This window comes from Emys orbicularis, chromosome 5 (assembly GCF_028017835.1).
Source record: "Emys orbicularis isolate rEmyOrb1 chromosome 5, rEmyOrb1.hap1, whole genome shotgun sequence".
Taxonomy (NCBI): Eukaryota; Metazoa; Chordata; order Testudines; family Emydidae; genus Emys; species Emys orbicularis.
The window spans coordinates 65478281-65504967 of NC_088687.1; the positions used below are offsets into that span (position 1 = coordinate 65478281).

Genomic DNA, 26687 nt, shown 5'->3' on the forward strand with positions numbered 1-26687 from the left:
GTTTGTAGCACTCTGGTGGGTGACTAGATAAAATACTGAATATGTGTATGTCTTCCATAAAACATGGGGGAGTTGGCAGGGCATGCCCTTATGCACATGGGGTGGGGGAGTGGTAGCTGCTTAAATAGTATGAGAAACAATTGTAGAAAATGTCTTTCTCTTGCAGAGCTGTTGACTAGACAGCTGATCAAAACATGTCAGCTCCATGCAAAAATCTTCACTTCCCACTACATAAAAAATTCAAACCACAGCAAACCATAGGAGGCTGATCTATAGGAGTACATGCTGCATCTGACTAAGTGCTTTGATAAGCTAGCTGTGGGAGGTACATTTGTGAGCCTCTATTGCATGGTTGCTAAGAGCCTAAATGAAGACAGCTGTGATGACTTAGTGCTAGCATCAGCAGGAGCTAAAATTCTGTCTGCTACATCAAAGCTGTTGTTGACATCTGAAACTGAAATATCACCGAGATACCTAAAGTAGATCTGCATTCCTTTTTCATTTTGACCAAGACAAAAAAATATTTTAATATATATTTTTAGATGTTATTTTCCAAGACAGTGTGTATGTGTGTGTGTGTGTATGTATATATATATATATATATATATACTCTCTCTCAGAAAATAACATCTAGTATATAGAAAAAGCAAGTGAGATCAAGACTATAACAGGGTTCACGAACGTATCTAGTTCTTATTTGGAGGATAGGTCCATGAATGGCTATTAGCCAGGATGGGCAGGGATGGTGTCCCTAGCCTCTGTTTGCCAGAAGCTGGGAATGACCGACAGGGAATGGATCACTTGATGATTACCTGTTCTGTTCATTGCCTCTGAAGCACCTGGCAGTGGCCACTGTCGGAAGACAGGATACTGGGCTTGATGGACCTTTGGTTTGACCCAGTATGGCCGTTCTTATATTCTTATGAGATAATGAGAATGTACTGGAATCAGAAATACAGTAAAATGGGGGCTGGGGGGAGAGAAATCTTAAAGTAATGAGCATACTATTGAATTGGCATAGCATATGTGCAGTTATCAAAATTCCATGGGATGCAATAATCTGACTTCCCTAATATGATATATGGGGCCAAATCTTCAAAAATCTCTCATTTTGTGTGTGCAATGAGTGAGTGTGCAAATGTATCAATAAGGTACTTCTCTACAAAGTAGCTGGTGTACAGCCTCCTGAGGGTGGATAAGGCTGATTCAGTCTTTACTGTAGCTTATAGCAGCCCTGACAGATGCTCTGAATTGCCCCCCAGCTGCAACAGACCCCAATAGACCATTCACTAACCAGGGATTGCTAGAGCACAATGTGCTCTGTCCAAACTTCTTCTCATATCTGGTATGTTCCCCATGCCAGGCGCTGAGTAGGAAGCTTATAGGGGTTGTGACTGGAGTTGCCAGCTGGCTTTTTAGCTAGTCAGCTATATACAGGAACTATGATGGGGCCAAGGATTGAGCCCTATATATCTAAATCATGGATGACTATCTGAGTGGATGTGAATACCTATTATAAACCATGCATCCTGGGTGTTGGGGGTATGTCTACGCTGCAGTTGGGAGGTGTGATTCCCACACAGGTAGATAGACTCATCCTAGTGGGCTCTGCTCACACTAACATGCTAAAAATATCAGGGTAGCTCTTGCAGCACAGGGTGGGTAGCCTCTTGAGCTTGGACCAGGAAGGAGGCAGGATCATACTTAAGGCAGCAAGCCTGAGCTCTCCTCCCTGCAGCAATGCCCACACTGCTATTTTTAGTGTACAGACTCTCACTAGCTCTGCTCACACAATCTACCTGCTCTGGGAATGCCACCTCCCAGCTGCAGTGCATTAGGCTCTGTCTACCCTGCAAACTAGGGGTGAGATTCCCCTGCTCATGTACACATTCCCACTCTAGCTCTCATTGAGTTAGAGCAAGTATAAATAGCAGAGTCGCTGTGGTAACACTAGTAGCAGCAGTGGAAACAGGGCTCAGCCATGCCTCCACTGGCACTACCTTTGCTACTGCAACTACGCTGCTATTTATCCTCTTGAATATGTGCACATGAGCTGGGAAATCATTACTCCCTTTATTTATGATGTAGCCCTAGCTTTAGAGGCAAACTGTGCTATGACTGGTTATATAGCAAAGCCTTCAAAATAGTGGAAAGAGAAAATCCTGGCCTATAATAAATACCCCGAGTCTCTTCGATGCATAGTTCAGTAATTAGGCCCCATACTTCTGATGGGTTTTTGGGTATTGCATCCAAAGTATAGCAGAGAAATACAGAATACATAAGAGGCAGACACTTGAACAATGTAAATGTCCCACCTGTTAGAACGGTTAGTTGAAATTATTATATACAAATGTTTTATGGGTTTTTTTAATTAGTCATAAGCCAAATGAAAGCCCAAATTATTTTAGTTAATATATCATTCATGAAAGATTCAGAAGTTAATGAAATCCTTTCTAGCTACACAAGAGAGAGGCCCGTCAGAGGCATACGACCACCAATTCATTTCATGAGTTAATAAACCATTTATGTTCACTACCACTATGAGCTGGATTCAAATCCTGCATTCTAAGGATGAAATCCCTTTTACAGTTCCTGAGCCATTTAGGATGAATATAGAGGCAGAATCTTACTAATCGTTGATTTGTCAGAATTCTCCGTTATTGCTATAAAATACTTTTTTAGGTTAGGAATTCAATAAGTAAAGTTAACATTCCAGTGTCTCTTCCCTTCCCCACCCTCCATCTTTATATGAAACTCAGATTATAATCACAGTCCTGAAGAGGGTATATAAATCTTAATTGTGATACTATGATAGGGAATATTGTATTTATGCAGTTTTTATTATACTGTTCTTACTCTGGTCTTTGGGCATTAATTTAGTACAAGTTCAAATTAACAGAACTTTGTCTATAAACTGGCACAAATCCAATGAAAAATCTGAGCCCCATTTCTGTCCAAATCTCCTGAAATAATTTTTAAATCCAACCTCATTAATTAATTACTCCCATTTAGGCTTCATGTTGTCCTCAGGAAAGGCACTATTTTATCAGTGTAAAACTATAAGGAAAGATTTTATTGTAGCATTTATGTAATAATGATCAAGGGAATATGCTTTTCACAGTATCTGGTTTCAATGATATTATGAATGGGATTATCTTGAGGGGGAACAATGTTTTTTGGTATTTTCAAGGGGATAAAAGGAATAAACATGATTTAGTGGCAAAAACTGAGAGATCCCTCCAGTGAATTCTTCGGGTCACAGCCTGCTGGTAATTTCACTTCATTACATAACACTTTAATCATAGCCTTATCACAGTTACTATATAGTTCCTTATTGTAACAATAAGGGGACTGTGAAAGATTCTCCAGATCCGGCGAAAACATTTGCTTTTTGCAAAGTGGCATTTTTTGTTTGTTTTGAAAATGGCTTCAGGAAAGCACTTTCCAACTGACATTTTACGAAATTACAAATCCTGGTGACAGTGGGAAAGGAATGCAGTGCCAAAGATGAGACTATTGCTGGAAACGCAAGCACTGACAGTGGCAATGTTGAAGATAAAGCCAGTGTAATTTTCTCAAATCAAATATAAACACATTTGGAGACACAAGCTCTAAATCAAGACCAGCAGGATGTAGTCTCATTTTCTGTCTGCCTAATCTAATATTAATCTTATATAAAACATGTTCATCACTTTAGTATCTGAGAGCCTCAGAAAAATGATCCCAATAACAAAATTAGTCCTGCAAAGGGTATAGTTTAATCTAGTTTCCTCCCTACTTCACTTAAAACCCTTATCTGCTCCCTTCTTCCCATTGAAGAGACTCAGGGATAATAATGTTATGGGCTAATACAAGCAATTCTAGATTTTTATTCCAAAAAGAGAGTTTTCTGTTCCCATTGTTATCTGGGATAAATATTGAAATATATACCCTTAACTTAAATTGCTCTGTTTCATTTAGCAGTGAAGTAGTGCATACACTTTCATATGCAGAACTTCTAACCTTCAGATCCATATTTTTCACAGTTCTGCCTGAATTTCCCTTCCCTTTGCAGTCAACGGTAAAAACCCATATTTTTTTTTTGCCTGGTACAGGATGAGGCTATAAAGCATAGTATTCTATGTTGTGATATTATACCAGTGGGTGCATAAATGTTGTAAATAGGGCTGTCGATTTATTGTAGCTAACTCATGCAATTAACTAAAAAAAATTAACTGCGATTAAAAATAACTGCGATTAATCGCACTGTTAAACAATAGAATACCAATTGAAATTTATTAAATAGTTTGGATTTTTGTACACTTTCAAAAATATTGATTTCTATTGCAATACAGAATAAAGTGTACAGTGCTCACTTTGTAATAAAAATAATATAAATATTTGCACTGTAAAAATGATAAATAAAAAAGATAGTATTTTTCAATTCTCCTAATACAAGAAGTGTTGTGCAATCTTTGTTGTGAAAGTGTAACTTACAAATGTAGATTTTTTTTTGTTACATAACTGCACTCAACAACAAAACAATGTAAAACTTTAGAGCCTACAAGTCCACTCAGTCCTACTTCTTGTGCAGCCAATTGCTAAGACAAACAAGTTTGTTTACATTTACGGGAGATATTGCTGACTGCTTCTTATTTACGTCACCTGAAAGTGAGAACAGGCGTTCGCATGGCACTTTTGTAGCTGGCATTGCAAAGAATTTACGTGCCAGATATGCTAAACATTCATATGCCCCTGCATGCTTCGGCCACCATTCCAGAAGACATACTTCCATGCTGATGATGCTCGTTTTAAAAAAAAAAAATCCTTAATTAAATTTGTGATTGAACTCCTTGGGGGAGAATTGTATGTCTCCTGTTCTGTTTTACCCAGATTTCATGTTATAGCAGTCTCGGATAATGACCCAGCACATGTTCATTTTAAGAACACTTTCACAGCAGATTTGACAAAACGCAAAGGAGGTACCAAGGTGAGATTTCTAAGGATAGATACAGCACTCGACACAAGGCTTAAGACTCTGGAGTGCCTTCCAAAATCTGAGAGGGACGAGGTGTGGAGCATGCTTTCAGATGTCTTAAAAGAGCAACACTCTGATGCGGAAACTACAGAACCCAAACCACCAAAAAAGAAAATCAACCTTCTGCTGGTGGCATCTGACTCAGATGAAAATGAACATATGTCGGTCTGCTCTGCTTTGGATCGTTATTGAGCAGAACCTGTCAGCATGGACGCATGTCTTCTGGAATGGTGGTTGAAGCATGACGGGATATAAGAATCTTTAGTGCATCTGGCACGTAAATATCTTATGATGCTGGCTACAACAGTGCCATGTGAACGCCTGTTCTCACTTTGAGTTGACACTGTAAACAAGACGTGGGCAGCATTATCTCCTGCAAATTGTAACCAAACTTGTTTGTCTGAGCAATTGGCTGAAGTAGGACTGAGTGGATTTGTAGGTTCTAAAGTTCTTTACATTGTTTTATTTTTCAATGCAGTTATTTTTTGTACACAATTCTACATTTATAAGTTCAACTTTCATGATAAAGAGATTGCACTATAGTACTTGTATGAGGTGAATTGAAAAATACTATTTCTTTTGTTTTTTACAGTGCAAATATTTGTAATAAAAATAAATATAAAGTGAGCACTGTACACTTTGTATTCTGTGTTGTAATTGAAATCAATATATTTGAAAATGTAGAAAACATCCAAAAATATTTAAATAAATGGTATTCTATTATTTAACATTGCAATTAATTGCGATTAATTTTTTTTATCGCTTGACAGCCCTAGTTTTAAATCAACCTAACTGATGCATAGTTTAAGTTTTTAAGATGGTTTGAAAGGATCTCCTCTCAAAATGGTTGGTTAAATACTGAGGCAATTCTGTTGATATTTTAAGTCATCTAATTTAAGTCAACTATAATACTGAATGGGGTGTATGGGGTGGCCAGGGAGGGGTAGTACCTCTGATGGGGGGACTTGTCGTACCCTTTGAGGGTAGTCCGTCCACTTTGGTCCCCACCTGTCACTCAGCTCTCAACTGTGGCTCCAAGTAGCTGCAGCATGCGCAGCGGCCACACCCCGGGCAACTGCTTCGACAGGCCGGCCAAACCAGGTGAGTGTAACTGATGGGACTCAAACCCTCAGTGAATTTGGGATATGCCTCCCCTGCATGCAACGTCAGCTCCGGCGGATTGGGCGAAAGAGATCACTAAGATCCAACGGCCAAGAAGGCGGGTCTGCAACGCTTTGTGGAAAGCGAAGGACTTGACGAGGCACGAAAGACGTCAAGGCCATCCACTGCAACCAAAGAAGTTACCAGTCGTGACGATTTTTCGTACCATTGGTGTCTGGCTTCTAAGGTCGAGAGAGTGGGATTGCTCCCGTGCAACGGCTCTACCACTCAAAAGCTTTCACACACAGGTCCTGTGCAAATCATCAAACATCATCATCATCATCATCATCATACTACCCAAGTCCTGCGGCGATGGGGGAGGGGCAAAGCGACAGGTGGAGGTTACCATTGGGAGTCGTAGTCCCAATCCTGCACGCAGGTGGCCTGTGGATAGGTGGTCGTCCAGCTCTGTACTTGGGGCAGCAGAGCTGCCCGGCAGCATCCCAGGCGTCTGAGCAGCCCTCTTCAGGACAGCACTGCTCACCCTAGTAAGGGAGGGGCCTAGAAAAGGTGGCCTAAAAATTGCCTGCCCTACAACAACTGGCCAGCAAGCCGCGGCTGGCAGTTCAACTCAATCTGCAGCCGAAACCAAAAGAAATATTTGAGAAAACTTACCATTGGTGTATGGAATGTTCGTACACTCATGGATCGAGAAGCTGTTGCAAGACCTGAGAGAAGGACAGCCCTCATTGCTCGAGAACTTGTCCGTTATAACATCGATATAGCGGCATTAAGTGAAACAAGATTGCCTGGGGAAGGTTTCTTGAGTGAACCAGGAGGTGGTTACACCTTCTTCTGGAAGGGTAAGACTGAGACAGAGGACAGAATACACCGAGTTGGTCTGGCAATAAAAACCTTATTGATGCATCAACTCCCAGACCTTCCAGTGGGTATCAATGAAAGATTGCTGAAGCTACGCTTCCCACTAAATGCCAAACGTCATGTCACCATCATCAGTGCATATGCACCCACTCTAACATGCTCTGACAACTCAAAGGAACAATTCTATGAAGATCTCAACAAACTGATCAAGGTCACACCTGTAACAGATAAACTACTCCTACTTGGAGATTTCAATGCCCGAGTCGGGGCTGACAGCGAGAACTGGAAAGGAGTAATCGGGCCACATGGTGTAGGCAAAATGAACAGTAATGGACTACTTCTTTTGAGTCTTTGTTCTGAAAATGACCTGACCATTGACCTGAAAATGACCTGACCATTACCAACACTCTGTTCCGACAAGCGGACAAATACAAAATGACGTGGATGCACCCTAGGTCCAAACAGTGGCATCTGATAGATTATGCCATTGTTAGAAGGCGAGACATCCGAGACGTACTGATTACCAGAGTAATGCGAGGCGCAGAGTGCTGGACAGATCACAGATTAGTCAGGACGTCTCAACATCGTTCCTTCTCGGCACAAACACCCTAAGCATGTGCGACCTGCTTTCAATATAGCCAAACTGAAGGATGCTCAATCTTTCAACAAATTCCAGAAGAGTCTTGATGACAAACTGACATCCCATGGACAACTGATCGGTACTGTAACCGAAAAGTGGGACCAGTTCAAGCAGAGAGTGACTGACACAGCAATAACATCTCTTGGACCAAAGAAAAGAACACATCAGGATTGGTTTGATGAGAACCAAGAAGAAATATGCTCAGCATTGGAAGTAAAGAGAAAAGCCTTTATCGAATGGCAGAATGACCCCTCCTCAGTCTCTAAACAGGAGCATTTCAAGTACCTTCAGAGCAAAACACAGAAAGACCTCCATCAGATACAAGACAACTGGTGGGAGAGCAAAGCCAAAGAAATTGAGCACTATGCTGAGATCCACAACTTTAAAATGTTCTTTAGTGCTATTAAGACTGTCTATGGACCTTCTAAACCAAGGACCACCCCATTGCTCTCATTAGACAACACAATGCTGATTAAAGATGAAGGCATCAACGAAAGATGGCGAGAACACTTTAGCAACCTTCTCAATAGACCATCAACCGTGAATAATAATGTCCTTAATGAAATTCCACAACAACCTGCTCTGACAGATCTTGACTTTCCGCCCACTATAGATGAGATTAAGAAAGCTGTTAGCCAGATGAGTTCAGGGAAAGCTCCTGGAAAAGATGGGATACCAGCAGAGAGATATAAAGCAGCAGGTCCAGCAGCACTAGCAGCGTTCCACAGCGTGATCATCAACATCTGGGAGGATGAAAACATACCACAGGACCTTCGCGATGCTACTATTGTAGCATCTGCTTTGCTGCCTCTCTTTTCAAGAACAAAGGCAGCAAAGCAGAATGTGGAAACTATAGAGGCATATCCCTCCTCTCTGTTGGAGGGAAGATCATTGCCCGCATCATCTTGAACCGCCTAATAGCCAGTATTTCCGAGGCAAATCTACCTGAAAGTCAATGTGGTTTTCAACCTGGCCGGAGCACAGTCGACATGGTGTTTGCTGTCAGACAAATACAAGAGAAGTGCATTGAACAGAACATGCACGTGTATGCTGTCTTCATAGATCTGACAAAGGCGTTTGATACCGTCAACAGGGAAGCCCTTTGGACCATTCTAACACGACTTTGCTGCCCAAGAAAATGTGTCCAGATTATACGCCTTTTTCATGACAGCATGACAGGCAAAGTATTGTCTGATGGAGCCACATCAGCCCCCTTTAATATCACCAACGGCGTGAAACAAGGATGTGTTCTCGCTTCTGTCCTATTTAACCTGTTCTTTGCATGTGTCCTTAACCATGCACTGAAAGATCTGGACCGAGGTATATACTTGAAATACCGGCACGATGGTTCACTTTTTGACCTCCGTCGCCTGAATGCAAAGACTAAGACAATGCAGAAACTCCTTCTTGAGGCACTCTTTGCTGACGACTGTGCCCCCATGGCTCACACTGAAAATGATCTTCAGCACATTGTCAACAAGTTTGCTGAGGCCTCGCAACTTTTTGGACTAACTATCAGCCTCGGAAAGACAGAAGTTCTCCATCAACCTGCACCTGGATCAAATGCTTCTGTCCCGAGTATCTCCATCGACGGCACTCAGCTGAAAGTAGTGGAGAACTTTAAATATCTGGGTAGTGTCATATCCAGTGATGGATCACTGGATAATGAGATCAATGCACGAATATCCAAAGCAAGCCAGGCACTTGGCTGTCTGCGTGTCAAAGTTTTAAATCACCACAACATCTGGATGTCAACAAAACTGCTTGTGTACAGAGCTGTTGTTCTTTCATCTCTTTTGTACAGGTGCGAAACATGGACACTATATAGGCGTCACATCAAGCAGCTCAAAGCATTTCACATGCGCTGCCTCCGCAACATCATGAAGATCCGCTGGCAAGACAAAGTGCCCAATCTCGAGGTCCTCGAGACAGCCCAGATGACAAGCATTGAAATGATGATCATGAAGTCACAGCTACGTTGGACCGGTCATGTCAGCTGCATGGATGCCAACAGAATCCCCCGCCAGCTTCTGTATGATGAGCTCTCCCAGGGCATCCGGCATATAGGTCATCCACGGAAACGTTACAAGGACACCATCAAAGCCAATCTGCAGTACAGCAGTATCAAACCTAGGGACCTTGAGGACGCTGCCAGCGACAGAACACAGTGGCGTGCAACAGTCAGAAATACCTGCATCGCCTTTGAGGAAGACCGCTGCCGGCGTCTACAAGAGGCACGCAAATGACGTCACAGAGCATCAGCAGCGCACAATCCACTGACCGCAAACTTCCCATGCACCATCTGCAGCAAAATGTGCACCTCAAGAATTGGCTTGTACAGTCACCAGAGGGCACACCATGAGACCAACAACTGATGATCTGCACAGATTTGTCATCATCGGATTCGATGGACTACCAAGAAGAAGAATACCGAATAAAACTTCTTTACTCTATAGTGGGTCAGTGAGTCATAACTGCCTTGCCTTATGTGATTTATAATTGTAATTCATTAATGACCTTGAGAATAATAAAATTAAATAATGTAAACATACAGAAGTTAAATTGAGATGCTCCATATAAGAATACTCAAACACTTTAACTTTAGAAACTGTAATATAATTCTTCCTAGTATAGTAGTACTATAAAGGTATCAGGCATTTATAGAAAAACATACTTAGGGAATTGTATACAAATGCCATCAGTTTACAAGCAGATGTTTATGGCTCACAGAGCTGATACGATAAGTTGATGAGTGAGAAGTAGGCAGGCAGTTAAGACTCAGGCTGAGCACCAGGAATTCTTAAACTCTAAACCTGGCTCTAACACCTATTCCCTTTGTAGCCTGCTGCAAGTTGCCTAACATCTCTGCCTACTTTTTCCCATTTCTAATATGGAGATGATAATACTTAGCAACTCCCATGAGAGGTAGCTTATATAGGTAACTAGTGTGTGTAAGAGCTCTGAAAATGCAAATGTCTATAAAAATGCTGACTAGTATAATTATGGAGGCTCCATAGGTAAAGCTTATAAATATATTTGAATGGTCTAAACATGTTGTGTATCTAATATTAAAAACAGAGACCAAATTGCTTTTGGGAATAGTTGCTCTTTTAAGATTCTACAAATATTACTATGGAAAATAATGTAATTCAGTTTGTATTCTTTGTAGAGCTTAAAGAGCAATGTTGGCCATCAGAATTTTTCAATATTTGGTGGCTTATTACAGCACTGAGTCTCTACTTTCCTAGGCAGAGATCACACAGCTACATGCTTGTTACTCTGTTGGTAAACCTGAATAAAATAGTTAAGATTGAAAAAGTACTTTTAAAAGTATTAGATACAACTTCGACAGTAATTTAATGTTGTTGCATTCAACTGTAACTTCTGTATTTGCCTGCTTGTATGCTTAATTTCTAAATTTAAGAAGGCAGTAATGTCTTTTTTTTTTTTCATTTGCCTATACTTAGTGGAAATGCAACATTAGAATATCCAATAGTGCAGCAACATTTAAAAATACATTGTAATGTAAATTTGTTAATCCTCGATTTTCTGGGTTAGATTATTAGTGGGTTTTAAGATACAAATCACCCAGGTGTGGAGGAGTCATGCTGCAGAGAGAGCCCCAGGAGGAATTCCAGCTGACTCAGTCCAGTGTGTCCACATAATGAAATAGCCATAATATGGCACACCCATGTAAACTTAGTTTTAGCCCATTTCCAATGGCTTAACACAAATAAATACTCAGCATGCAAATGATCATGCAGACTTGTGATTTGCCACGAAGTCTCATGGTGATTCCACTGTGCTCAGTTTACTTAATGGAACAAAATAGTATTCTAATGAGATTTCACAGTTAAACTTGCATGGTAATTATGAAGTCTATTTACTTTATCACAGCATGTTTGAAATTGTATTTATAGGTTCATGAGGCATTTATTGTGTTCCAGCAACAATCCAAAAATCAATCTTCTCTAGACAGCAATACTGTCTTATCTTACTGATATTTACCAATACTTACCAGTGATACTGGTAAAGTAATACCCCTTGTGGACCATTCCCAGTCCATCAGCAAAGCATGTGAAAGTTTGGATGGTTACCTGAATCTCTGATTTCTGCTTGTTTCAACAAGCAAACTGGAAAGTGCATTCAATAAAATAACTAAGTCTCTATAGAAAGGTAAGGTAAAATAAGATAAAGGTTTCCTTATACGAACAATGTATTTGCTGTTATTTTAGTTCTCTCTCTCTCAGAAGTCTGTCATTTGGTCTTTCCTCTATCTTTCTGAGGAGAAAAAGTTCAAAGAAAAATATCCCCAGGTTTTGTTATGCTCTTATATTACTCTTAACAAGACTAATTCAGACGTATCAGAAACTCTAATTTAGCGCATCTGTCTATTATCTTTTTCCTTCTATGGCACTACAGTGAGTATTATGATTTGAAATGCCAGCCTCAGACTAGCAAATAAACTTGTGTAGAAAATGATATTGAAAGATCAGGGCAGAGCTCATTGCCATCACGCTCTGTTGCCTCCATGTTCTTACATTTTAAGAGATACGAATCTTAAATACAGAAATAAGAGAACTGTCATTCTAGTCTCCAAGGCTTGCTCTCTCACTCTCTGGACTTCTGCTACAATTGGTCTCCATTCTCTAGCCAAATCTGACTGGATCTCTAGAAGAGATGATCTCTTATTTGTTGCCTTTTGACATGCTTCTACCAAAACCCCTAATCCCCCTGATTCTAAATCTGATCTTGCCAGCTAAATTGATGGAAGAATCCTTGCAGCAAGGAATATTTGACTCTCTCTCCAAATAAAGACAATGTGGCTTCATCAAGCTGCCTCTTCCCTACAGTTCCACTTCTCAGGGCCTTGTGGATGCTGATCAACAAGAAAAACCTCTTTGCTACCAACTAAGCTATGATAAGGGATTTCATTAATTATGTATACCACAATTGGCCAAACTCAGAACACAGCTCTTAAAACTGGTCCCTTGTTACAGATCTTCTGTATATCTTGGTCTCTTGTGAAGGGGGTCCAAAGTGAGGGAGTGCTTTAAGGCTATCATAATGGGTAGAGGGGAACTCTAATATTCAGTCAGTGGTCATCAGCTGAACTGATTGAATTGGTTGGGTTTCAGATAGACCCCTTGCCCTGATTGGAGAAAAGATGATCTGTGGCCTCAAATCAGAAGAGGTAAGGTGTGACCATAACAAAAGTCTAATCCTCATCCACTCAGATACCCAATCCAGCACCAAAACCAGATGGAGATTATTGCTGGTTTTGTGCGCTGAGCCAGAAATTACCCTGGGCAGTTCCACATCGACAAGTTGACCATTAAAATATGAATCATCTCAGAGGGAAATCTAGGGTGCATCCTATTCACCAACACTAATAGTGGGGAGATGCTTAAAATAGGATGACATATGTAAAATGGAAACACTAACAGATATCCATTGCTACTGCATCCACTGCAATGGATAATTTCTACATAATTTCTTAATCTGATCACCAGTGTCATTAATCAATACTGCCTATGAAAGACATTTTGAAAAAAAAATAGATACCAACTTTCATGTTCTGCAGAAGTCAGCAGCTTCAGTGACCAAAAGAATGAAATGAGGAGTTAATTGCATAGATATCAAATATTTTAATACTGTTGCTTGACTATGACTTGAAATTAATCATTAAAAAAGATTAAAGGAGAGACGTTAGGAGGAAACACTTAACTGGACTATTAGTTCACTCAAATATTGGGTCCCAATCCCTCTCTTCATAAAGCAAAGTACTGTATTGAACCTGTATGTCACATGGCCTTTTGGGACCATTGAGCAAACTTCCAGGCAAATATAGATGTCTGGCACATATATATATTACATTTCTGCAACTAGCTAGGAGATTAAAGAGGATCCCCACAATTATTGCTCAAATTGTCTATTTGATGAAATCTCTTCCTCAAGCTGAGTGCAGCATCTACTCTTCCTGTTCTCATCCCCTGATTCAGAGTCTCTTTGAGTCTGCTGCAGTTGTATCTTTGGGAAGCTTAATGTACATTTAAGATATATTTAACATATAACATCTTCCATTAGATAAACATTAGTTATTTAGAAATGTATTATGCTATACATATGTAATCAATAGCTGAGAAGTATTAATTAATGTTTGTATCATGACACAATATACATTTATAAACCATTTTACATACTGTACAGAATCTGTGTTCTTAGCTGTAACTGTTCATCTCTGAGGCCTGGAAAGGGGGAGACCTAGATTCAGTGTCCAGGTCTGCATCTGATTCTCTGTATGATCTTGGGCAAAGCACTTAAACTCTCTCTACCACATGTAGAAAGGAGTTGATGCATATTGTGTACAATATAGTAGCTCTCAAAGTACTTTTACAAAGATGAGTAAGTATTATAATTCTGATTCACTATGGAATAAATCCTGCCCCTTCCTCTTAAGCAGTGGAAGGCTTAGCTTTGCAGAGAAGGTGGAGTTGCTGTTTTGGGGCCCCACGCAAAGGATGTGCAACTCCTACACAGCACAGAACCCTGACTCCTCTTTACAGGTGATGGGTGAGGGTAGACCATGGAAAGGCATAAAGAAGTATGATATGGATCTTCCAATCCTTCCTGTAGTAGGGGCCACACCAAGGGATAAAGAGGCTACTCCAGCCACTAGACTGGAGCCTCCCTGGAGCTGCTCTGTAGTATTCATACCCCACATATATCTGTTCAGGTGTACTAGCTAGGAATTTGGCTAAAAAAAAGTTATATTAAGAGTTTAGTTGTCTTTGGTAACTGTAATAGTTAATCATTCAGACAGTCAAGCCACAGTCCATACGCTTTAATTTACAGGGAGCATTTAAATATGGTATAGTCCCATATTGGGAACCTGTCTCTAGCAGCTGATATCCCATATGAACTGAAATATATCAAGGCACGATAGATTAGTTAAGGCTAGTTTCTTAGCTAAGGCTATTTGGGAAAATATGCACTATTTTCACTACCAAACAAAGGAAAGAACACTCCTTGGTTCCTATCATGTCCAAATCCCAAAGGGATCGGTTTTCTTTTGAAGGAAAAAAAAACGTCAATACTGCAGCTATACTGTACTGGGTAACAAGGGCCTTGAATCAGCAAAGTATCTAAGCACATGCCTAACTTTTAAGCATGTGAGCAGCCCCATTAACCTCAGTGGAACTACTCAGGTAACTAAAAGTATGTACACATAATACATAAAATGTGTTTGATTCTTCAGTGCCTTGCATCTTATGTAGCTTAGAATGTCTTGAAAATTGGAAAAATGTGTCCATATAATTTTGAAAAAAGTCAGAACAATTCTGACATCCCCCCCCCCCCCCCCCACCAGTGATGTAGTCACTAACAATTATGGAAAGTTGAGGGCAAAGTGGGTTATTTCTGACTGAGTTGGGTTTTTCATTTCTTTTCACTTTCCTGAGGTGAGAATGACTATACAAGGTGCAATGGAGTGCAGAACTGGGCCTAAAATAAACTATATATTAGGTCTGATTCACCACTGTTACACTAGTTTTACACCTGTAACTACAGAGAAAGCAAAGGAGTTAAATGGTGTAAAATTGGTGTAACTGGTGAATCAGGCCCACTTTATATATTGCAACTTTGTGAGGGACAGATCTCTATCTTCTGAAAAGAGGGCAAGAATTTTATTAAAATCCATTGACAGTACCCGAAGTACAGTATTTATATAAAATGCATACATTAACACTAACTTGACTATGGAGAGTTGACTATCTAATATGACTAAGGGTACGTCTACAGTATGAAATTAATTCGAAGTTATTTTATTTAAATTTCCAGAATCGAGTTCTTACATTCGATGTTATGTGTCCCCACTAAAGCGCGTGAATTGGATGGAGTGCGTCCACAGTACAGAGGCTAGCATTGAATGTCGGAGCGGTGCACTGTGGTAGCTATCCCACAGTTCCCGCAGTCTCTGCCACCCATTGGAATTTTGGGTTAAGCTCCCAGTGCATGATGGGGCAAAAACATTCTTGCGGGTTTTTCTGGGTGTATGCCGTCACTCGCTCCTTCCTGTGTGAAAGCTACAGCAGATGCCATGCTGCCAGCAGACGGTGCAGCACGGTGTACCGCCTGTCTCCTGGTATGTTGAATCCACTTCAAATGTCCTTGGCCACCGTGAACAGAGCCACACAGCTTCCGCCGCTTTTTCCATGTTGTCGGTCCTGGGCTCCCGTGGAAGCTACAGAAGACAACCATTTACCGCCTTTTATTGGCCATCTTGAACCGAACAGTTCATTTCGTGCCCTTTTGCAAGGATTACCTGTGCAGGCGCCATTGCGCGGCAAACATGGAGCCTGCTCAGATCTCTGCTGCAGTTTTGACCATTGTAAATACCGCATGCATTATCCAGCAGTATGTTCAGTACCTGCAAAACCGGGCGAGGAAGTGACGACAGTGTGATTACTATACTGATGAGGACATGGACACAGACGTTCCCAGATGCACGGCATGTGGTGATTGGGAGATCATGGTGGCATTGGGCCAGGTTCATGCTGTGGAATGCCGATTTGGGGCCCAGGAAACAAGCACAGACTGGTGGGTTTGCATAGTGTTGCAGGTCTGGGATGATTCCCAGTGGCTGTGAAACTTTCGTATGCGTAGGGCCTCTTTCATGGAACTTTGTGACTTGCTGTCCCCTGCCCTGAAGCACAAAGACACCAAAATGAGAGCAGCCCTCACCGTTGAGATGCGAGTGGCCATAGCACTGTGGAAGCTTGCAACGCCCGACAGCTACCGGTCAGTCGGGAATCAGTTTGGAGTGGGCAAATCTACTGTAGGGGCTGCTGTGCTGCAAGTAGCCAACACAATCATTGACCAGCTGCTATCAAGGGTAGTGACTTTGGGAAATGTGCAGACCGCTGTGGATGGCTTCAATGCGCTGGGGTTCCCTAACTGCGGCGGGGTGATAGACGGAACACATATCCCCATCTTGGCCCTGGCACACCGTGGCGGCCAGTGCATAAACCGCAAGGGGTACTTTTTCATGGTGCTGCAAGCACTGGTGGATCACAAGGGACGTTTCACCGACATCAACGTGGGCTGGCCGGGAAAGGTGCATGACGCTCGCATCTTCAGGAACTCTGGTCTGTTTGAACAGCTGCAGGAAGGGACTTACTTCCCAGACCAGAAAATTACTGTTGGGGGTGTTGAAATGCCTATAGTTCTCCTCGAGGACCCAGCCTACCCCTTAATGCCATGGCTCATGAAGCCGTACACAGGCACCCTGGAGAGTAGTAAGGAGCAGTTCAACTATAGGCTGAGCAAGTGCAGAATGGTGGTGGAGTGTGCTTTTGGACATTTGAAAGGGCGCTGGCACAGTTTACTGACTCGGTTAGATCTCAGCACAACCAATATTCCAATTGCAATTGCTGCTTGTTGTGTGCTCCACAATATCTGTGAGAGTAAGGGGGAGACTTTTATGGTGGGGTGGGAGGTTGAGGCAACTCGCCTGGCTGCCAATTTTGCACAGTCAGAAAATTGGGCGATTAGAAGAGCGGAGCAGGGCACGCTGTGCATCAGAGAAGCTTTGAAAGCCAGTTTCGTGACAGGCCAGGCTATGGTGTGACAGTTGTGTTTGTTTCTCTTGAAGATACCCGCACCCTATATATATATATAAGAAAGGAAATAAAGTCAAAATTGTTTAAAAACTGTTCTTTATTATTTGATGCACAATGCATTGAGAGAAATTAGAAGGTAGACTGGTGGCGGGGAGGGTTGGGTTAGGGGGGTGGTGGAGGAGGAGGGAAGGAAAGTCCAGAAAGCAAATCAAAAGTTTGCATATTTCAGCTTTCTGGTGCTTGGGCAATCCTCTGTTGAGTGTGTGGGTCCCTGTAGCCTCCCCCCTCGTGTTCTTGGGCGTCCGGGTGAGGAGGCTATGGAACTTGGGGAGGAGGGAGTTTGATTATACAGGGGCTGCAGCGGAAGTCTGTGGTCTTGCTGCCTTTCCCACATTAGATCCACCATACAGCGGAGCATGTCAGTTTGCTCCCCCATGAGCTTGACCATAGCGTCCTGCCTGCTCTCATCACGCGCCTACCTCCTCTCTTCGTGTTCCTGTAATGCTTTACGGGACTCCGCAATTGTTTGACTCCATGCATTCAGCTGGGCCCTATCAGTGAGGGAGGACTGCATGAGCTCGGCGAACATGTCGTCCCAAGTTAGTTTTTTCCGCCTTCTAATCTGGACCAGCCTCTGGGATGGAGTAGATAGGGGCCGCGTTGAAACATTTGCACCTGCGGGAGGAGAAAAAGGGAGGGTAGTATTTTAAAAAATACATTGCAGAGAACAAAGGGGGCACTTTGGTATGAGTAAGCCATCACACACGGCCGGGCAACAGAATTCATCTTGCAGGCAGCCCCTAGGGGCACGCAGGGTTCTGCTTCTTCTACATTCATTTCAATGCTTTCAAACGGCTGGGCCCCCTTTCCCACAGCAAGCAATGCCTGGTGGGTTTGCCATATAAAAGGAGGGCCTACGGGCTCTCTGGGATGATCACTGCACACAACAACACCCCCCCCCACCGCGTGGCTCCAATCAGACTCAGAGCAGGGATGAGCTGAGCCATTTACTCTAAGTGCGGCTGGGTTCCCCCCCCCCCCCCCCCAACCGCATGGCTCCGATCAGGCTCTCACTCACCAGAAGTACCTTCTCCAGGGTCATGGAACAGGAGCCCGCCTTGGGAGTGAGGGGAGGCTATTGGATCCAGCGTTAAGATTAGTTCCTGGCTAGGGGGGAAAACGGATTCCCCACTTGCCACGTGTGCACTGTCCTCCTCCTCCTCCTCCAATGTCTCTGCCTCCTCGCTCCGTGCAACTCCCCCCTTGCAGGTGTCCACGGACAGTGGTGGGGTAGTGGTGGCATCACCCCCCATAATTGCATGGAGCTCACAGTAAAAGCGGAATGTATGGGGCTGTGACCCAGAGCACCCGTTTGCCTCCCTGGCTTTTTGGTATGCGTGCCTGAGCTCCTTGATTTTTGTACGACACTGGTCTGTGTCCCTGGAGTAGCCTCTTTCCATCATGGCCCTGGAGACTTTAGCGTAGTTATTTGCATTCCTTTTTTTGGAATGTAGTTCTGCCATAATAGACTCGTCTCCCCAGCATGCGATGAGATCCATTACCTCCCGTTTGGACCATGCTGGAGCTCGTCTGCGAATCCGGGACTGCGTGATCTCCTGTGATGGTGGACTCTGCATGGTTGCCTGTGATGGTGGACTGTCCTGATGGTCACCTGTGCTGCTGGTGACCAAACAGGAAATTAAATTCAAAAGTTCCCAGGGCTTTTCCTGCCCACCTGGCTAGTTCATTGGAGTTGATTGCGTTGACCAGAGCGGTCACAAGGGAGCATCCTGGGACAGCTCCCGGAGGCCAATAATGTCGAATTGCATCCACAATACCTTTAACCCGGGATTGCGATCTCGATTTAAGCACTACTCCACTTGCCGAGGTGGAATACAGAAATCAAAGAGCCCTTTAAATCGAAAAAAAAACGTTGTGTCATGTGGACGGAATCTTTTTTTTTTCGAAATAACTCGGCTAATTCCGAAATAACAGGCTAGTGTAGACCAGGCCTACGTTTTTATTTTATTTCTTCTTGTGCAACGTTTACAATCCTACCACTGCATTTTTTTTCAGATTGAAAGCATTTGTTGGCAACATCCTAGCTGTGGCAGGAATATAGGTATTTGGCTTGTAAGTAATAGGATAGTCTTGTACTCTGGGACATGAAATATTGACAAGCATAGGAAGCCCACCAGATGTGTGGATTTGAGCAGGCTGATTTCTGTTGTAGAAGTTTTAGGGAAATGTGCCGTGTGTGGCGGGTCTCGTGTAATAGTTGTTTAGGGTGGTTACATTTGGAAATAAAGCAAGTTTATTTTTCTGTATTAACTTTCCTGCTATACATAAAATGAGGAAATTGCAAGCTTCTGTATCATTCCAACTATTGATAATGGCTAATCTATAAAATATGGGATGGTAGGAAGTCTCTCTGGTACATATTTAGTTAACTTACATTGGTTGGGGTTAGATTCTACAAGGGATTCATTACAACGTGTATGCACCACTTACATAGAACTCTTTGTATTCGCTATTGAATAAAATGTCTACCATTAAATGCAAATGAACAAGAATGTACAGTTTTTCTCTGATTTAAGCCCCTTTTCCATTCATTTAAACTTAGCTCCACTTATTTCTTCTGAAAAATCTTTGTATCATTGGTGACAAAAGAATATACCATGCTGTCAAAGGATGGGTCTTTACTAATCTGTTTGTGCACTTATACTTTCCTTGCTACTAGTAATAGTATAGAAGGTTTCTTTGGCCATAAGGCTAGAGCCATTGTGAGTACATGCCTGAACCAGAGCCCATTGACATGCACTGCACTTTTCTTCCATTAATTTCAGTGTGGCTTTTGTATGCGGAGCTGAGTATCTCTGAACATAATATCTGCCCTCCCAACGTTAGAGCAGATAAGTGACTGCAACCCTCATTGCACTGAGTCTGCCAGTCAAGATTTACCACACTGACTCATGGCATCCCTCTTTGAGAGGTGATGTCTATAGATAAGCAAGGTTCACCATGGAAGTAAGGTGAATGAGTACATTATTTCAGCAATATGAGTGGCAGTTATTAACTTCCCTTATATCTCTATCCTGGGCCACTCTGCTATAGTACGGTTATCTTCAGACAGTCTACTCTTATTCAAGAATTTATCGAAATGAAATATTCAGTAATAGCTGGTAATTATGTAAACAATCTGCACTTATGGTTTTCTTGTATGTAACCTGCAAACATTGCTATGAATTAACCTGTTCTCCTATTTACAATTAAAGCATTTGGTTTACTGAATTACCCTTGGATGATATTATCTTCCTTTTGAGGAATGTTAAATTTAGAGTTAACAGAAGAGCAAGAAGTAATAAGACACAAAATTGCAGTTGGGGGTTGTTATAATACATTATTTGTATTACAATAATGCCAAAGATACCAATCCGGTTTCAGGCTCTGCTTACTAGGATCCGTATAAACATGTAGTAAAAATCAGTCCTTGCCTCAAGGAATTTAAATCTTGGTTAATAGCAAGCTATAAGTAGATGAAACAAGCATGTGATGGGGATTGGTGAGAAGGAAGATGAGGTAACAAGAATATGAATGTGTTTTCTCCTTTATACACTAGCTTTGCACATAATGTTAGTTTAAAAGAAATAATCCCTCATCACGGGAGCAAGTTGTGGATATCAGGTTAGAAGTTGTAGAGAAGATCATAATCGTAGATATTTGTGGTCTAGATATTCATTATATGTGACTTTTACCTCTATCCTCATCTTTAATTTAATCAGATATCAATTGAAGTTGACTGGACTAGCTATATTCAGCTTCAGATTATCTCAGTGCAAACCCTAATGGTAAGTGCTGCTGGCAGGGTGATAACCTAATGACACACACTTTTGTGTAGGCATTGGCCACTCTCATTAATGACCCAATAATGCATGGCTAGGGTAAATTATTTTTTAGTATTTACTATTACAGCAGATGAAAACCGGTATGGGGAATCAGAAATAAGAGGGTATCTAATGGCTCAATGCTGCTCCCATTTAAGTTAACAGCAAAACTTCCGTTGTCTTCAACTTGAAGGGATCTGGCTCTGAGAGCAGTGATGGGAGGAGAGAGGAATATTTCTTAATTTTATTGTAAATGTTCTCTCTAGGTGTTCTGGTCACCATTCCAGCTGATTCTAGGCAAAGCAAATGATGTACTACAGATAGGCCTGTAGTATCCTCCTATTCCTACAACACTACCACCTAAAGAAGTTATAGGACTCATGGGTTCTGAGAGACCTCTGATTGCAAGAATTTGGATTCTCCATGGGCATGTAGATGCCTTAAAATCTTCATTTCTGTTTAAAAAAATATTCTTTTAAACATAATCTGAATTATTTCAGGCCATTCCCAGACCTAGATCCCCTCGTTGTAGTTTGCAATGCTGTTCTCCAGCCACTTGATTTGTCCTCTCTGCATTTTTAAGGAAACATTATTCTTGAGATACCTGTGGGTTCTTCAAGTTTAGAAATTAAATAAAAATGTAATCTTTCAAGTTTTAACTCAATAAAACTTTAACAGTGCTCAAGTGAAAAGCAGATTTCAATGACTAAGGGGAAGATCTAAATTACTGAAATATGGTTATATTGGATATACATTTTTCTCGGTTGATGTGAAAAATGTTACCAGCATGAGTGAGAGATCAATCACAGCATGCAGAATTTTATCACTAAAGGGGAAAAAAAATTGGCATTGTAAATGATTTATACTTCAAATCATAAAGTGGATTTCATGAAGTCACGCCTAAGCTTACCAGTGACTTGGAAATCATGCTATTGTTAAATTCAGGAGATGACATTACAAAATGATATATTGTAGTAATTATATTTTTTATTTTTTTTGCTCTAAATCAATTAACATTAGTGTTTTCGATGGCAGGCCTTTTATTTATGAAAACCAAACACTCAGCTCTCTCATAATTAACAAACTCATTATTTGTACTGGAAATCACTGGTGTGTAACATGTCCATTTCTTTACAAGACTAACAGGGTTGTAAGATGTTGTTCCGCTATGTGGCTTGAGTAGGTCTCCCATCCTGGTAGACAAAAGCAATCCTGCTTTGCTGGTCTGAATAAGAGTGTTGTGACAAGTATGGAATTCTAGCACAAAGGGCTAGATCCACAAAGGGATTTATGCACCTAACTGACCCTTTTGTGCCTAAATACAAAATTTAGATTTTTAAAACCCCTGCTCAACTGCCACCTAACCCTGTAGGCACCTAAAACCTAGGCACCTACATTTCTGCTGCAAAATTCCCTTAGATGCCTAAAAATCTACTGCTTGGCATGTGCACAGCCACCTCAGTCCTGGTATCTAAGCCCTGGTCTTCTCCCATGTATTGGGCTGCAGGGCCCAATCCAGCAGGGGGTCTCAGGGCCTGCCTTATGAATTAGGAACTGCACAAAGGGGGGGGGGGGTGATGGTGCTGCCACTCTTATAACCTTTATTCAAGTGGTTAGAGCACTCACCCAGAATATGGGAAACCCACATGCAGTTAGAATCATAGACTTTAAGGTCAGAACGGATCATTATGATCATCTAGTCTGACCTCCTGCACAACATAGGCTACAGAATCTCACCCACCCACTCCTGTATCAAACCTGTGTCTGAGCCATTGAAGTCCTCAAATCATGGTTTAAAGACTTCAAGGTGCCGAGAGTCTTCCAGCAAGTGACCCGTGCCCCACGCTGCAGAGGAAGGCGAAAAACCCCCAGGGCCTCTGCCAATCTGCCCTGGAGGAAAATTCCTTCCTGACCCCAAATATGGCAATCAGCTAACCCCTGAGCATGTGGGCAAGACTCACCAGCCAGACACCCAGGAAAGAATTCTCTGTAGTAACTCAGATCCCACCCCATTTAACATCCTATCACAAGCCATTGGGCATATTTACTGCTAATAGTCAAAGACCAATCTCATTATACCATCCCCTCCATAAGCTTATCAAGCTTAGTCTTGAAGACAGATATGTCTTTTGCCCCCATTACTCCCCTTGGAAGGCTCTTCCAGAACTTCACTTCTCTGATGTTTAGAAACCTTCATCTAATTTCAAGTCTAAACTTCCTGATGGCCAGTTTATATCCATTTGTTCTTGTGTCCACATTGTTACTGAGCTTAAAAAATTCCTCTCCCTCCCTGGTATTTATTCCTCTGATATATTTGTAGAGAGCAATCATATCTCCCCTCAGCCTTCTTTTGGTTAGGCTAAACAAGCCAAGCTCTTTGAGTCTCCTTTCATAAGATAGGTTTTCCATTCCTCAGATCATCCTAGTAGCCCTTCTCTGTACCTGTTCCAGTTTGAATTCATCCTTCTTAAACATGGAAGACCAGAACTGCACACAGTATTCCAGATGAGGTCTCACCAGTGCCTTGTATAATGATACTAACAACGCCTTATCTCTACTGGAAATACCTCACCTGATGCATCCCAAGACTGCATTAGCTTTTTTCACGGCCATATCACATTGGCGGCTCATAGTCATCCTGTGATCAACTAATACTCCGAGGTCCTTCTCCTCCTCTGTTACTTCCAACTGATGTGTCCCCAGTTTATAACAAAAATTCTTGTTATTAATCCCTAAATGCATGACCTTGCACTTTTCACTATTAAATTTCATCCTATTAGTATTACTCCAGTTTACGAGGTCATCCAGATCTTCCTGTATGATATCCCAGTCCTTCTCTGTATTGGCAATACCTCCCAGCTTTGTGTCATCCACAAACTTTCTTAACACATTCCCACTTTTTGTGCCAAGGTCAGTAATAAAAAGATTAAATAAGATTGGTCCCAAAACCGATCCCCGAGGAACTCCACTAGTAACCTCCCTCCAGCCTGACAGTTCACCTTTCAGTATGATCCGTTGTATTATCCCCTTTAACCAGTTCCTTATCCACCTTTCAATTTTCATATTGATCCCCATCTTTTCCAATTTAGTTAATAATTCCCCATGTGAAACCATATCGAATGCCTTACTGAAATTGAGGTAAATTAGATCCACTGCGTTTCCTTTGTCTAAAAACATGTTACCTTCTCAAAGAAGGAGATCAGGTTGGTTTGGCATGATCTACCTTTTGTAAAACCATATTGTAATTTGTCCCAATTACCATTGACCTCAATGTCCTTAACTACTTTCTCCTTCAAATTTTTTTCCAAGACCTTGCATACTACAGATGTCAAACTAACAGGCTTGTAGTTACCCGGATCACTTTTCCCCCCCTTTCTTAAAGATAGGAACTAAGTTAGCAATTCTCCAGTCATACGGTACAACCCCTGAGTTTACAGAGTCATTAAAAATTCTTGCTAATAGGCTTGCAATTTCATGTGCCAGTTCCTTTAATATTCTTGGATGAAGATTATCTGGGCCCCCTGATTTAATCCCATTAAGCTGTTTGAGTTAGAAGCCAAACTTGGATGTGGTAATATCTACCTCCATATCCTCATTCCCATTTGTCATCCTACCATTATCCCTAAGCTCCTCATTAGCATCATTAAAGACTGAGGCAAAGTATTTGTTTTGTTCCCTGGTCCAATGAATATTTAATTATTGATACAAAATGGGACATCTTCAACGGGAGAAATTGAAAGCCCATGTCACCCTTATATACACTGCAATAGCCCATAGCCGGTGGTTAGGGCATGCTTCTGAGAGGTGGGTGACATGGGTTTGAATCCCTGCTCCAAATCAAGCAGAGGGGCTACTGGATATCTCTCACTCTGTATAAGTGCTCTAACCCCTATGCTAAAGGTCATGGCGGGAGGGGCACTGTCCTCCTTTTTTGAGAGAAAGGGATTAGGCACATAACTGCAGGAGAAGGTGAATTCTGAGCAGAGATAGGCATCTAAGTCCCCTTGAGGGGCTGAGCTTAGACCCCATCCTTCAGCATTTCCTACTGGCTAGCTCAGGCAGCTGCCTGCTCAGCTTGTTGACTTTTGTGGATCACATTCTTAGGCATCTAAATTTCCCCATGCATTATGTACAGATCCTGGGCGCCTAGCTCAGGGCTGTGCATTGTGTTAGGCAGCAGGGCACCTAAAGTTATGCATTGCAACACAGAACTTAAATCCACGTTATGGACCTAGTCCAGTGACTTCTTTCATCTGGGGAGAGAGAACTGTATAAAACTCTTCAAGTGACTATGTCTAATGCTTTTTGTGGCATCCAAGTGGAAAAACATTTAATTTAATTACAGGTTGATATGCAAAGCACTTGTGGCTTGTTCTTTCCCCATTGTGGTCTTTAGCAAGAAGCAGCTCTGACTTAAGGTGAATTGCCCTGACCATGTTGGGATGTTTGCATGGTTCTTGTCTACAAACAAGAGTGATATGAATGATGTCTCACTCTCATGACCACTAAACATTTCACAAATTCACCTTTATATTCTAGCTCCTTGCCAGTTTTTTAGGACAGCAAGTTAAAAGGGAAAACAAAAAATAACTCCTGTAGGCCAGTGGGCTAGCTTGCCTTTATTATATTCTGTTTTTCATTATATTCAGCAGTAATGCAAGAAACCTACAGGCCCATATCCTGTAAGACATTAGCTTCAGCAAGTTAGCATAAGGCTTGAGGCCTATGAACTTTGCACAGATAAATGGCCCCATGGAAACCCCCAAATATTTGGGGAGATGAAAATAGAGTTTAAGGGGAAGTTCTGATCACAGGTACATGATTCAACTACAGAAGTGCCTGCCAATGAACTGACGTACATAACAAGTACATGAGATACATCTAAGGCTAGCCTGCTTGCTTGCATATATGTATTATTTTCTTATTGGTTTACTTATTTGTTTTATTATATTAGGTTTATATTAGAGTATATTTTGGCTGTAACACAAGGGACCTACAGGACACAGCCTGTATGTTGAGCTAAGGCAAAGTTAGCGTACATATGTTTGTGGCCTTTCACCTGGATAGATGGTGATGAGCTAAAGCATAAGATCCACATAGATCCATAATATGGCTACAACCTTTAACATAGAGGATGAGTTGAAGTAGGTTGGCATAGGGGCCTTCCTAAGTTCATACCCTTTTAAACTTAACAGGTACACCACACTTACACCACAACTGGGAACTTGGAAAGAACCAAAATAACCAGTTAGGACAGAAATAACAAATGTGATACCTCACCACAAAAGGGCTATGGTAATGAATGGACGTATATGATAAGTTCAGATCATTGATATACCAATATACAGAAAAAAAGACAGTCCAGCATTAGTAAGGTGAGGAAATACAAATAAGGAAAAGGGAAAAATCCCCTACTGAATATGCATCGAACATAGTGGCGTAAACGTAACATATTATAGAAGTGGCATCCCAACCTAGGGGCGGTAGGAGAGAACATAACATAAGAAAGGCCGTACTGGGTCAGACCAAAGGTCCATCTAGCC

General features: G+C 41.7%; 1 protein-coding gene across 1 annotated transcript in view; it reads left to right on the forward strand.

The window, feature by feature from the left end:
- The first annotated feature begins 6066 nt into the window (after positions 1-6066).
- LOC135879663 (uncharacterized) overlaps positions 6067-26687 on the forward strand; it is a 101042-nt gene continuing 80421 nt past the window's right edge. Inside the window, 5 exon segments of the mRNA XM_065405715.1 lie at positions 6067-6118; positions 6727-7358; positions 7361-7567; positions 7677-8140; positions 8434-9559. Coding sequence (XP_065261787.1) covers positions 6067-6118; positions 6727-7358; positions 7361-7567; positions 7677-8140; positions 8434-9559 — 2481 coding nt within the window.